Here is a 14,946-nt window from a genome sequence, read left to right as displayed (position 1 = left end):
CTGCACCCCGTGGAGGAGACTCACGTTGGAGAAGGTCGTGAAGGACTGTAGCCCGTGAGAGGGACCCCACGCTGGACCGGGGTACAATGAGTCCTCCCCCTGAGGATGAAGAAGCGGCAGAAACACCGCGTGAGGAACTGACCGTAACCCCCACTCCCCATCCCCCTGTGCTGCTGGGGGGGGCGGAGGTTGAAGCCGGGAGTGAAGTTGAGCCCGGGAAGATGGGAGGGGGTGGGGGGAGGTGTTTTTAAGATTTGGTTTTATTTCTCATTCCTCTACTCTGTTTTGCTTAGTAATAAATAAGATGAATTCCCTCTCTAAGTTCGGTCTGTTTTGCTCGTGATGATAATTAGAGAATGATCTCTCCCTGTCCTTATCTCGACCCGTAAGTTTTTTTTTCATTGTACCTTTTCTCCCCTGTCTAATGAAAGAGGGGAGTGATAGAGCGGCTCTGGTGGGCACCTGGCCCTCAGCCAGGGTCAACCCACCACACAGTGGCAGGAAGAAAGGCATGTGGTTGACAATGTCATTACAGTTTTCAGCTTTTAAAAAAAATCCACAAGGTAGTCATTTCAAAAGGAAAGGCACTTTATTATAAAGACATGGTTATAACCTTCATATTTCTGCCAGGCTGTTACGCAGGTACGTGGCTATTGACAAACTAACCTTAAGCCAAAAATAAGGGTAGAGATGACCCAAAACTTTCCCAGGCTGTGGTGCTGCCATCAGCTCGTCATTCCTTTGCCTCCCACCACTACTGCTGGCCCAGGGCTCCATTTTGACAAACAGCAGCGCTCACCCCTGGCTCTGTCAGCTGCTTTTAGGTGTTTATTTAGACCACACACTTCGTTTTTTCTGCTTTTCGTATTGCAAGATACAGGAATATATTACTTATGATATCTTACAAGATCGTGTGCATGACAAGAGGCAAAGACTGGAAGAAATAAAACTAAAGACTAGAAGGTATAGGCAAAAACTTTAAAATAATTGGAGTGGTACCAATTGCCAGTAAAATGCCTGTTCATTAACTCTGACACTTTGTGCAGATATAAAATAGAAGCTATTTTTATTTGAGAACTAATAATGAATGCTGCCTAAATGAACAACGGAGAATTAAAATGGGAGAAAAAATGAAAAAAAAAAAGTAGGAGAGACATTTGTATCAAGTAGAAGACAATTACAAAGTCTTTCAGAAGACAGACTATTTCTAGATACAGTTTGAAGACGAGTGTTAACTGACAGGAAAAAAATATCCCTGCTTGCCAAGGGAAGCACACAGGATTTGGAAATCAAAATTTTTCTTTGTCTAAGATTAACCAAATAAACGAGACTTAAAGGCAGCAATGGTAAGTGCTGACAGGAATGGCTGGAGTTGCATGTGGAAGCAGGAGTGTATGACATTTGGGGTGACACTGTCTGGAAATGGCCCCGGTCCTGCCTTGCATCTCAGAATAATCTAGCTGAGGTTTTACTTTTTAAGACAAAACTATTTTTGAAAAAGACTGGGGTCCTTTTATTGAAAAAAAACCCACACAATTGGGGGGTTTCTGATAAAGAACCTTTAAGGGGAATTCTTTGAAAAGGGCTCTTCCCACTTCTCAAAATTCACACGAGAACATTGTTGTATTTTTTCCTTCAGCTCCAATTCTACTAGTGAGGCAGCCACAGAAGATGCATTTCACTTGCTGGCTGGCTCTGAGAGTGCTGCTCCACCATCCCTGGCTGTCCTGATGGGTTGAAGCAAGACTCTACAGCCAATTCTTACCTCAGCCTGATGCTGGAATGGTAGTTAATGGCGGGGGGGAAGGAGCAGGTTATAGGGACAAAGTAGGGGACAGAGGGCCCCCACCTTACTTCTTGAGACCCCCAGGAGGAACTCTGAAGGAGAATTCCTCCTGGAGGAGCCTGATCCAGCACAACCTTCCATGATGCCTCACAAAACCAGCTATGGCTTGAAGTCCACCTGCTCCCAGAGTTCAGGAGCTGCTGCCCCTTTTCTTCTCAAGAGCTTTCATCAGGTCGGACATGAAATCTGCTTGCCTGCCTCCACCCCCAATGGGAGGTGGCCCAGCTGACCGTGGCTCTCCAGCTTGTCCTGTGTTTTCTAGCCTTGTTGAAGGAAGTGGCACAGGTTTCTTTGTCAGAGGTGGTGGCTTACTGGCAACAGGCAGAGGTGGAGGGGGTAATGGCAGGTCTCCATTACCGCTGCTGGAGGCTGGTGGTGGTGGAGGCACAAAATCAGGAGGAGGCTCACAGAAATCAGACGGTGGTGTTGGAAAATCAATCTTCAGTGCAGGTGGTGGTGCTGGAAAGCTGTCTGGATCTGTTAGGAAAATGCCGCTGTCTCGTTTGACTTTGGAGGGTACAATTGGTGAAACAGAAATAGCAGATGACCGCCTTTCAGGTGGAGGAGGAGGCTGCAGTGAGTTCCTCTTACTCTGGTATCTCTGTGACCTCATCACTGACTGTGCCAGGCCAGGCGCACTGATATTGTCTGACTTAGCCTTTAATAAGCAGAAGGAATAAAAGGAAAAGACCCAGTCAGTGCATGTGCAAACCAATGCCACTGCCTAAGAACAGTGAAAATATATGAGAAGAGGGGAGTAGACAGGCAGTGAAACGAAGTAGAGTACATTTGGCCTGCAGCGTACAAATAGTATTTTGTTTTCTTTCTGGAGCTGCCCACAGAGCTTTGACAGTGTCAACTCCCTGTTGACAGGATTCATAGTGCTTCTTCGAGTGCTGTCCTCAGAAAATGAGTGCTTTTAAAATTTCAAAGAACTGCTGTTAGTAAGACATATAAAGATACTTGCTTGATGTTTCACCCTGCTGTTCATTCCCTGAGAACATGAAGACTTAAAAAAAGATCTGTGCTGTGTTTTTGCATCCAAAAATACTGAGCAAGATTTGAGAACATAAAAAGCAGATGTAGTTTTGGCTCTCACTCCTGTACTCGTATCTCCATCTCTCATCTAACTGTGACTGCTGGATCTCTGCATAAAGCTAAAATAAGGAAGTCACCTATCTCTGCCAAACTCATTAGACACAACAGCAGTGAACCAGGAAGAAGGTGGGGATATTTTAGAGTTTATGTGTCTGGATTCACTGTCCGCAGCGCTCTGCAGCACGGCGTGACATGCACTCACCTGCAGGGTAGTGTGTGGGCCCCCTCTGTGCAGGAGGGAGAGCACTGCAAAACACTGTGAGGAGAGGCACTTGGGACAGCCGCCCACCACCATTCTGTGCTGCGCACAGCTGGGGAAAGATTTTCCACCCGTGACCTGGCAAGGGCCATGGATAAGCCTGGGGAAGGGTGTCTTTCTTCTGCTGGCTGGGCAAGACACCGGCACACACCACCTCCACTTTTGAATTAGCAGTGCGACAAACGGGCCCTTGAAGCTACTAAGTCCTAGCCGTGTTTGCAAGGTCACGAGATGTTGGGGGTTGGAACTAGATGATTTTTGAGGTCCCTTCCAACCCAAACCATTCAATGATTCTATGTTCAAACCCTCTGACAACTTTTTTGAAGGAAAAACAAATCAAAGCATCCTTCATACATGTTAAGAAAAATACAACGTAGGATAGCAGTTCATTATGGAGATGTTTGACAAAATTTTAGGTGGCTTTTCTTTTAAATGATGTTTTGACACTCTGGAGATAGATAGATAGATAGATAGATAGATAGATAGATAGATAGATAAAGCCCATTTGGTGATACCTGAATACAACTTGCTCTTCTGTTTTGATTTTTTTTTTTTAAGGTAGCAACTGGTAGCTGTTGACAGTTACTACACAAACATGCTATCTATTCTTGTAAACCTGTGAAGTCTGCTGTCCTGAAAACAAAGCATTGTAACACATTTATTTCTAGTTATGCTAATTTATCAGTTTAGATGCAGCTAGCTTAGTGCTCTAAGTGTAGCACAGCGCACCCTGAAAGACTTCAGCTTGATCCTTTGGTCCCAGGCTCATAGGAGCTGTGAGATGAAGGCAACACGTTTGCTTCTGCTAGAGAAAAGTGCTCTGCAACCCTGCAGTCAGCAGTACTAATTCTGGCATCAGCTAAGTGTAACATGCTTGCCTTGTCCTCCTCTCTGTTCTTGCCTACAGAGATGGAAGTAAACGAGACAGAGGAGGAGGGAACCACTGGCTGAGTTCTGAGAACGTGATCTATTCCAGAGGAAGTGAGGTTCAGAACAGAGAACCAGTTCTTTTTAAAGGAGGAACTCAAAGACAGAAACAAGAAGTGTAGGACACGTAATGCAGGTGACAGAAAAATCCCAGGAATTTCATTTGACTTGTCCTGTGCACTTTATATATGATGGAGGGATTGAATAATGAACTGCAAACAACTGCAGGGGTTTTTCTGTAGGATGTTTCTGAAGTCCTCATACTGTACCCTACGATATTTTCAGAACCAGAGATGGAGCAAGTAGGCAAAATTTGAAGCTTAACCAAGGGATCCATTTAGAGCCTAATGAAAACATGTAATGTTTTCCCTTACTTTTTCACACTTTGCCCTTTCTTACACACTCATCTTCAGCTGTGCACAGTGTTCCCTGCCAAAAACACTACTGTACCCTTTGTGTTACTAAGAGAAAACCTGTTTTCTGACAGAGACAGAAAACGGCATGAGGTTCTGGCAGCACAGACTCTTTGAGGCTGTCCCACTAAGCACGTTCCTATTTCTGCTACGTGAACTCATGCCTATTTGTTCTGAAGAATGGAAGTGGCAGGTGGCTGTGCCTTCACCTTGCATTGGTGGCTCCTTGCTTCTGTGCAACGGGCACACTGTTTGTAGCGTGTAAAGTATGAGGAGGGGCAGCAGGAACCAGCCACTTCACTCAGGAGCCAAATCCTTGTCACAACGGTACAGTGGCACTTTGAGGGGGGAAGACAGTGTGTGAAGAAAAACAAACTTGAAGAACTGGTTCACAGGTGACATTTAACTAGTGCACTGCTAGTAACTGCTGACCTGTACCTCTGATGTATCCACTTTCTTCTGACTCTCTGGAAATTCTGCACTGGAACGACGAACAATTTGGGGAATCTGTCCATTTGACTGAACAGCACCTGTGACAAGGAGAGGAGACAGGGAAGAGTGTGTTACATTTTGTGGTATTAACCAGATCAGGGAATAGCAAACTAAGAAAAAGGCTATAAAAATGTCTTTACAGCTCCCACCAAGGAACCACTCATTACAGGTTTTTTATACATAATTCAGTAAAATCCATGAAGAGGTCTGTTTTCTACTTCAGGCTTATTTTGTCACTTTTCATATTCAGTTCATTACCTAAGGAAAATAAACAAGATCCCTCACATTGAAACTAATACCTGTCTGCATGCCTCCATGGTTGGAGCTGACAATCCCACAGGAAGAGCAAGTGGCAGAATTATGAAGACATATGACAGAAATTATCAGAATGTGTAAAAGTGTTGACAAACGAAGAGCTTTTTCTTCTGACTATTGTCAACGGTGATTACAGAAGGGGACCATTAAGGCTGACACAGGAATAGAGAAGAGGAGCTGGCTTTGGAAGGGAAGCTAAGCAGAAAAAAAAAGGCATAGTTAAGCTCACCCTCTGGCCTTCTGTTGTTTAAATACCCGTCTTTCTTAACAATATTTTGAAGTTTGTAGTGTGCTGTAGTATTACTACATTCTCAGTTTTTATTGCATAGGTTTTTTCCTTTACTTTAGGCTAAAGATTAAAAGTGCCATTGTTTCCTATCAATGAGTCATGAGAGCTGAAAGTTTGAAGTTCTACAGAGGGGCTGATCCATTTTCTTTAGTAAATGAGCTAACAGCTCTGAAACTTCTCCCCCATCTGGAATCATAGAAGATTTGTGAACCTCCTCTGTTCTCAAAGTAGTGAAGATCTGTTAGCTGGCTAAGTTAAAGCTCTGCAAAACTTCTGCCCACCATTATTATGTTTGTAAGGGATATGCACAAATAACCCAGTACTGTCAAATGGAGTAAGTGAATGTGAGACCAAAGGACAAATTTGTGGGTTTAATTATGAAAAAATCTCCAGCCCCTGTACAGTCTGATGAGGATTAAATAAACTCTCCAGTTTAGTCTAGGATTTTTGGAAGCTGTACATGTCAAAGTAGTAGATAGTGTCTGGTGCCTAGATACATACATTTGTAAACCTTAATGACTGCCTTGGCTCTATTATAGTTCTGAGATCCAGTGAAGTTCTACTCATGTACTTCTTGAATGCTAGTGAACCCTTAGTTGTCTACAATATAAGTCTAAGCACAGCAATGGTTTTAATCTTAACGTATTTTTCTGATTAGCAAAGAGGTTCCATGAACATGATAAGAAATAGAATAAATTATTTTTATTGCCATGCCTGCAAATCACACGATTGACAGAGAAGTAAGACAAACTCTGCAGTGTACTGAATTTACTAGGGCTAGTTAGGCTTCAAAGGATGACAGAAGATGGTCTGAAGTCCTTGTGTTTTATGCCTGTGCCTGCATGTTGTTCAGCATATTTAATCCAAAGTACTGTTTTGATTATTCAAACTACAGTCTGTGTTTGTTGAAGGAGTAACATGGAAGTCAAAAAATAGATAAAACAAATCTTGTGGCTGTAGGTGTGCAGTGGGGAGAGGTGTAAACCCCTGGGTTCTGTGGCCATGCCCTCAAGTGTAGCAAGTTACTGTCTCTCCTCATTTTGTCTGCTGTCCATAGCAGAGCAGTTCAGGCTTCACACTGCTCAAAGGCATTGCTGCCCTCAGTCATACTGAGATTTAACCCAATGAAAGACAGCAGAGAGAGCTCCAGTCTATACAGTGCACGATAGAGCGTTACACTTAGCAAATACACCAGGAAGTGGAGACATGGCTAAATGGTTATCTGTTTCTCCTTCTGTTAATGGATTTCATAAACTGTGCAAGACTTCAAAGCAATACTTGATATATCAACTCCTGTCACATACCTGCACATATGCTATACACAGTCAGAGAAAGGACCCCCAGTCAATCCAATATGCGAGTTCATGCATTCTATTATCAAGATTTATTTTAAATTTAAATGTTATAGTCATCTTTGCAAGTAAATTTCTCCAAAATTTTACGTTGAATTAGTATTTAAGAAAAAAAATGTAGTCCAAACATAATGCAAAACATAGATACCCAAAATATATAATGCAAAATATTGAGCCTTGTAGTGACATGGAACATCTGAATAAAGCAACATCCTTCATCTTTCAAACATAATGATATTGTGCTGGCACACAACATACACTGTTTTTTTAGTGTCCATAAACATACCTAGTGAGGCAAACAACATATGTTATTTTGCCTGAGATGTGCCTGGCACTTGGGACACTCCAGAACCACAGACTACACAGTCTGGGGTATACATGAACACTCAAATGCTGGCTACAGCAGCGTGACCAGGGAATACAGGCTACATGAGATGCGAGAACAGAAGTTCTGCCTTCCTGACCATTGCTTTTGGCTGCCACTGAAGTTAATAGAGTACAGCCCCCTGCTAAGCTCACACAGGACTGTAGTTTTCTATAGCAGATTTCAGCCTATACTGAAATCAGACCATAAAAATTGCTATACAGCCGTTTGAAAACAGAACAGAAGAAAACGTGCTTTGTTCCATTTCCAAACCATGAGCCAACAACTGCTCATTGTCGGGCAGTTCAGGTTATAGCATTATAGTCAGGCCCCAGGTTTTATATAGGGCAGAATGATAACTGTAAGACAGCAAAAATCACAGTGACTTGCCTCAATTAGAATGCTAATGATCCTTCAGAGATATTTCCATAGAGACAACATGAGTAAAATCTTTCCAGGCTACTTAACCATTTCATGGGACCCATTAGCTAAGATTAACAATATATTTTATGGTCACATGCAGTGTTCCTGGATTCTAGTCAGGAGCTGAAGTTATACAGATGTATAATATACTTTGTAAGGCCTTGATCCTGCCCAGTTCCAGTACGGATTGCAGAACTAGCGTGGAGCCCCACTGGCCAGCCACCTCCCCACTGCCATCAACATCAGAACACAAAATGCTCCATGACTGTCCCATCTGCCCTCACTAAGGTACTCCCACGCACAACCATCAAAAAATCCCCTGATCTCAAAACAGTCTGGTACTGGGTCTCCCTACCCCAAATGTGCATTTAATACCATGATTAGACTCTAAGGAACAGTAGAAAGACCATCCTCTTCTCACATGTACTGAGAAAAGGCAAACTAAAGCCTTGGGAAGGTGTTCGGAGGATTTTGAGTTGTCTACACGACAAGTCAGAATATTAACTGCCAACACTGATTTTGACTTTGCCTGTCTTATGACAGCAAGTACTTGGCCAACATACCCTTCCTAATAAATAAAGTGTATCATAAGCATGTAAAGTAAAAACATCCATGCAAGTTATAGCTAGTATCGTGCACTGTTGTATCGTATGATGAAGCTACTGGAAAAGTAAAGTTAGAGAATAACTCAATCCTTTTTTCCTCTGCGTCCTTCTCCTAACACCCACACTGTTATCATGCAAATGACTGAAAGGCTAGGAAAGAGAGTGGCTCACCCTACAATAATTTCTTTCTGAAATGATCATTCTCAGCATATCCTACTCATCCCTTTTACTCATTGGAAGAAAAGCTCCAATACAGCCAGTGTAGAGATGGGCAAACAGAAAAAGATACGGACCATCAGTCCACAAAACGTAGAGGGAGGATAAAGGATTTGTATTCAGATGCCAATAGAAAAATACTTTATTAAATTATGCAGATTTAAACTGACCTTTGGTGCGCTTTGTATTCTTCAAGTTCTAACTTTAAAGTGAGAGCTCTGCTGCTAGCTTAGTTATAAATCAGAGCTGCACTGGGCTGTCTAGAACAAGATACTACCTTGCTGAATCCATGGGATAGTTTTCTGAACAAAGACTATGAGCAACACTATGTGATGATGACAGAAGAGGGCAATAAATGTGATTTCAACTGCTGTGGCAGCATCGGTACCTGCTGGTAAGGATCCGGCAGGGGCAGCTGGTTCCACTGTCCCTTGATTTGCCCAGCGAGAGGACAAGCCAGCTTTCTTCACTGCACATTTGTAATTATCATATAGCGTCTTGCCATACTGAAAGAAAAATTGAAACAACACAATAAGCATGGTATTAAGCTTGAAATAGGCCAAGCATTCATTGTGCTCTTGGACAACTTTTCTGACCCCGTTCCTTCCTACACAATGTTGTTAAAAAGTAGCTTTCTACAAGTGCTGTGCCTAGTTCTGTACAGGGCCAGGTGGAAAGCATCTCCGTAATAGCACAATAAAACATGAATCCCTGTGACCAAACACAGTCCTATTGATATCATTCTCACATTTTATGTTCATTTCAGTATCTGTAAACATCTTGAAATTTGGCTTTAAAACCAACTGTTCTCAATAAATATCTTTTTCCAATGCTTTCCAAGTATTACATCTTCAGAATGGAGACTTGAGACACTGAATCTTGGGCTCTAGAGCAAACAGCTCTGTCAGCGTAAGATACAAAATAATTTGATGTTCACCCCACACCTTTGTTGCATGTCACCCTGCAGAACTGGCAGAAAAGAATATACACCTAACAGGAGCGGGTCTGTATAGCCAGGTACAGCCAGTATACTGGGCTATGTATAAACCCATCTCCCTTAATACTTTGCACAAACCAAAATGGTCTGTGAACCCAGACCTCTTTGAAGAGGGTAAGGCAGACAATTTGGCCAGAACTGTCTGAAAAATGTCACAGCTGGACTGATCAGAGCTTGCACATCTTTAGCCATAGCATACTATTAATGTGCCAGATAACTGTGGAGTGAGTTTTACAAGTACATGAGTTTTTAGCTACAGAGTTCACCCTCACATTTATGAGAAAAACACACTGATAACTAGGGTACAGGAACATACAGCAAATTCACCCCCGTCATGCCCTTCTGCTCACTCTTTCTATGGTAAAATTAGCATGAATGTCCATTCTTGTCACAGTATTTCCATTTGAGGTGATGACAGTCAGTAACCTGAGGAAGACAGGATTTTACAGAAAACATACTTAACTAAATTTACTTTTAATCTCACCTTGGCAATTCTTATTCCTGTTACCCACTGATGCAGGGTTGCTTGATCATCGCAGCATAAGTACTTGATATATTGTGACTCCTTTTGAATCTGGGGGTGCTGAAAGATAGTGATTCATAAAGTAAGACAAACACAGAAACCCAGTCACAGTGACCTTGGTGAGAACACTGCCTGTAGGCACCATGTTAACTTGAAGATGATTTGGAAAAAGAAAGCAGCAGCAAAAACAGAATATAAGAAAATATAAAAAAATATGGTTATTATGAACTATACATGAGTTGCCACTGGCAGCGCTTGCTTGAAATAATTTTAATGCATTGTAATATGAATTCAAGGGCCACAGAAACCTAATAGTGATCTAGAGTTCAATGAAGTCTACAAATGCCATGGTTCAAGGTCCAAGACTCAATGTATAAACACTGGAAGGAAGTCTGTTTCTCATTGTGGTTTGTCATCTGTAAGGCATCCAGACTGAACACTGAACTTAATTAGTTTTCAAAGAGTATGTTAAATTTGTTTAAGCATAAACCCTCAGCTGAAACAGATTTTTCCTTCTAACTGACTGCCTTTCTTTGGGCCTAGTTCTAGCTTTCTTCCTATACTTTTTCATTCTGCTTTACTCTTGCTGTTGTTTGCCAACAGTTTTGTAATACTGCCATATATTCTAGATAAAGGTCATTCAAAATGCAACGCCATCAGAAGTAATCTTTTTAATTTGTATCAGAAACCTTTATAATTTTTACACCTTTTTTGTTCTTTTGGATACGATTTAGGATCTCTTCCCCCTCCTGATCAATAGTGGTATGCGGTGACATATCATTGCAACTCAAAGATCACCAAAATGCTAGGCTGCTTACTTGCCTGAGACTGAACATCCTCTCTAAGACTCTGTAGGAATTTGGTTCCCCTGCTACAGCAGAGAAGGCTGCAAGTCTTTAGTAGCTTGGATGGAGTAATATACTACCATCTCTTGATACGCAAGGAGAAGAATGAAACCAAAGGAAAAGGCTTCACTATCCCTCATTTATGTGTTCATTTCTATTTATGTTCTTATAAATTATAGGTCCACAGTTAGTGAAATCTTGTGAACACACAAAAGAGCAGCTGACTATGCTCCAAGGATTCACTACTGTCAAACCACTTTCTCTTCAGCCTGGGCAGCTGAAAATTCAAAGCATACCTCCACCTAGCAGCAAGGACCCTGTGTTTTTACATATCATTAAGCCCCCTAAGCAGAGCAGCACTGGACTTGGGGAACTCAGCAGGATCCCTCGCAGCACAGAGCACTGTGAGCAGCCCACCAGCCCAGGGCTGATGCAGGCGCCAGATGTCTCGTCATAGATGCCTGCTGGTGGCTGGGGCATCCCCGGCATGGAGGCCAAACCCTGGCCACAGCTGGGTTAGCCAGGGCTTCAGAAGCAGAGCTGACTGTCTTGCTCCTCAGCCATGTGTCTCTGCTCCCCTCTTAGCACTGCAGATACCAAGCTTCCCTTGCTTGTGCTGACCCAACTGTTTATGAGGCCGTACTATGATTCGAAAAAAAAAAAGGAACTGGTCTGAGTTAAATATAACCCATTTCATCACGCTGTAATTTTGGTTTATTTTTTTTAAACCCAGCAGTACACAGCATGGCCTCACATACAGCATGGGGATAAGGGGCACTGTGGCTTAGGGAGAGAACAAGTAGCAAGGGATGGATGAGAGGACAGGACTGCACAAGCCAGTATTGCTGCCAAAGCCCTGTATCATCAAATTACGGAGCAAGAGTGAACACACCAGGGAGACAGCTGTAAGAAAGAAAAAAACAAAGAGATATTGCTCTTGAGGGGTCTCACAGTGACAGATGTGTCCCAAGGCAGTGCTGTGGTTAACTGCATTACAGCTCCCTGCACGTTTGAACTCAGCTGCTCACACAGATCATCCTGTTCAACGTTTTTCTGCAAACACGTAGCTGGCTATCTCCCCTGGACGATGAATATGCAAAGTCTGCTTCAGGCCTCTGGAAGGGCCCATGGCTGCCTTATTCTATTACTTTGCTCTTGGGCACTCCCAAGGTGAGAGCTAGAGACATCTCACATTGCAAGCCCAGAGATGCCAACTCACTGTCACCAGGTGCAGAGCAGGCACCATGCCCATCCCATGGACCTTGCCTCACCCACCAGGTACGCTCACATACCATCCCTTCACACAGTTCAGCGTACAGGGCTGTATCTTGCTGTTGTACACCTATGCCTCGTATCAAACAGAGGTAGCAGCCAGGGCCTCTGGACAAACAGCCTTCTTCAGCTCCTCAGCGTCTGCCCGTCCCCATCTCCGGCAGCCTCAGACAGCCTGAATGCTGCTCAGAGCAGCAGAGTATGCTCTGCTACTGCAATACCTGGCCAGGACACAACGCCTCACAATTCTTATTGTCTTCCACCATTATGTGACCACAGTGACAACCATTACAGAATTCAGTCTGAATGGTATCTTTAAAAGGGAAGCGTAAGCAGGCACTTCCCTGTGTGGCAGAGTACATCCCACAGACCCAAGTTATGTTATCACCAACAGAGCCAAAAGAACCAGGAGGTGCAAACAGACACTGCAACCCTGGTTAAATTCAGATCTTCAAGCACTTTTCAACCAACAACTAGCAATTTTGCTCCCGCGCGTAAGGTCCTATGAACCCAGCAGATGGCACCCAAAGCTTTCAAAAATGAAAAAGGCAAGGTTTTTTTTTTCTCCTCCTTTTTCATGACAACTAAGTCCAATAGTCTACATATCTCCCCTCATTTTCAAACATCATGCCTAGCAACATTTTTTTATTACAAGAAAAAAAAAAAGACTTCTATAATTTAACAGATAATTCATGCAAACATCTGGATGAAAGTGCACACTGCATAAACAAGACAGAGGAGGAAGACAGCATAGAGCAAGCTAGGTAATGGTGGTGTATGTAGACAGATCCTCTGCCATGGGGATCTGCTGCTGGGGAGCTCAGAGGGGCTGCTGCAGACCTCTCCTCTGGGGCACCCGACAGAAATAGTTTCACAAGAACACTCGGGCTGTGTCAGATTAAAAGGTCCTTGAACCCAGTATGCGGACTTTGACAGTGGCCACAAATGAATACTGAGGGAAGAGAAAGAAAAAGACAAGCATAAATGATACTTCCTTCTCTGTACTCTCCCTGTCTGCAACTATTCAGGTCAGGGGATTTTCTGAGCCAGATGGGGTTCCTCCATACTGAGGTTCTTCAATGGATTTCTCCTCCAGGTACTTCTTTAGCTTTTTATTGAACACAGAGAGAGTTCTGGCATCCACAACATCTTTTAGCAACAATTTTCCCGGGTCTGCTACACACTCTATGAAGAACCACCTCCTTTTGCTCTGAACCTGACAGCTACTAGCTTTGTGTAATGTTCTTGTTTCAGAAGAGACACTGAATGGCTAACCCCTATCCATACCTCTCCATGCCACTCCTGAGCCTAGAGATCTGCATCATATTCCTGGCAAGTTGTCTCTCTTCCAGCCTACAGGCTTCTAGTCTCTGTGGTAACTCTTCAAGTCAAAGTCACTCCTTACCTTCGTTTATCCTTGTTGCCCCTCCTTTATCCTTTCCCAAGCTTATTATATCCTCTTTAAGATGAGAGGACCAGAATTGCACAGGTGAGGGGAAAACACGGACTTGTGCCATGGTATGGCGACATTTGCTGGTTTATCCTCTATGCCTTTCCTAACCATTCCTAATGCTTGATTTACATATCTGACCACTACTGAGCACTTATACAAGGCTTTCATCAAGTGATACACCATATCAGCATCTTGTTCCTGAATGCTATAGGTCAGCTCAAAGTTAGTAATTTCACAGGTGAAGTTCTGATCTGTGCTTTTGTCCCTATGCACATTACGGCGTGTATACCTAGGCTGTATATGATTTACGACTCTATTGTCCAGAACCTCAGCCTCACAATGCCCTTCCAAAATTCTTCAGTCTGCCCTTTCCTCAATGATCTGACTGATGCATCATCAGCAAGCTTCCTCACCTCACTGCTCACCCTGTCTACGAATATTTTGATACTGTGGGGTTTTCACCATGATAAGTTGAGAGGGAACTGGCAGTGAACAAGACTGAAGTGTCCCGTGCCAGACAACATAGGAGTTATTTACTGCCTACCCTCTACCCTATCTTTTACCACCTATTGTCTCCACTGGGCAATCCATCTTAACTACTGACATTCACCAGTGGGGCCTATTCCAAATTACCCCAGTCAGTTCTTTGATTAAATTACTCCAATCAGCAGCCATGATTAAATGCAGAGTCACGAGTATATTCTGTCAATCAGGGTTCAAACTGGCAAGCTGCTGAACACCCAGCTCTCATAAGGAAGGTTAACACCTCAAAGCTGTGCAGGCAGTCTATATCTTTGCTTCCTAACAGCTAAGAACTCTATTGTCTTTCACTTTCCAAGAAGCAGCACCAGCAGCAGCACTGGCTTTCTTTTTATGTGTAACTTCACCAATGTCACATAAAACGTAACTTTGTACTGGACCCACAGCCCACTGAGGTTGACTGGAAATAACCCCATTACCTTTCCTGGGCTTTGGATCAGGTCTAAGGACTGTTCCATGCTGCCAGTGCAGAGGCTGCCTACTGCAGCTGCGTGCAAGGCCAGACCACGGGACAAAACACCAGCAGCACCAAGCTTAATAGTGAAGGTTTATACCTGTAAAAGATTATTAGAAAGTGGCTTAGATGGAGGCACTTGGCTTTCTGTGGTTTTTAGATGCATGAAGCGTGCTACTTTGGATAGGAAGGTATAATGTTTCAGCCAAGAACCGTCACATCCCACCCCAGCAGCTTGCTCACTTGGGAAGAACTGTACCTTA

General features: G+C 43.2%; 1 protein-coding gene across 2 annotated transcripts in view; it reads right to left on the bottom strand.

Moving 5' to 3' along the window:
• Positions 1 to 570: 570 nt before the first annotated feature.
• The window catches only part of APBB1IP (amyloid beta precursor protein binding family B member 1 interacting protein), a 69,681-nt gene continuing 55,305 nt past the window's right edge, over positions 571 to 14,946 (bottom strand). The window contains exons 11-14 of one of the 2 annotated variants that reach the window (XM_075746383.1): positions 10,081 to 10,179; positions 8,988 to 9,105; positions 4,976 to 5,073; positions 571 to 2,504 (exon numbers count right to left, since the gene is read on the bottom strand). In XM_075746383.1, the coding sequence (XP_075602498.1) occupies positions 1,977 to 2,504; positions 4,976 to 5,073; positions 8,988 to 9,105; positions 10,081 to 10,179 (843 nt within the window). In that variant the 3' untranslated portion in view covers positions 571 to 1,976. The remainder of the gene's footprint in view (positions 2,505 to 4,975; positions 5,074 to 8,987; positions 9,106 to 10,080; positions 10,180 to 14,946) is intronic. The other variant, XM_075746382.1, reaches the window with a different exon arrangement.

This window comes from Balearica regulorum, chromosome 2 (genome assembly GCF_011004875.1).
Source record: "Balearica regulorum gibbericeps isolate bBalReg1 chromosome 2, bBalReg1.pri, whole genome shotgun sequence".
In the NCBI taxonomy this organism is placed as follows: Eukaryota; Metazoa; Chordata; class Aves; order Gruiformes; family Gruidae; genus Balearica; species Balearica regulorum.
Note: the sequence above shows the minus strand (reverse complement) of the source record. Positions and strands in the feature narration are given on the sequence as shown.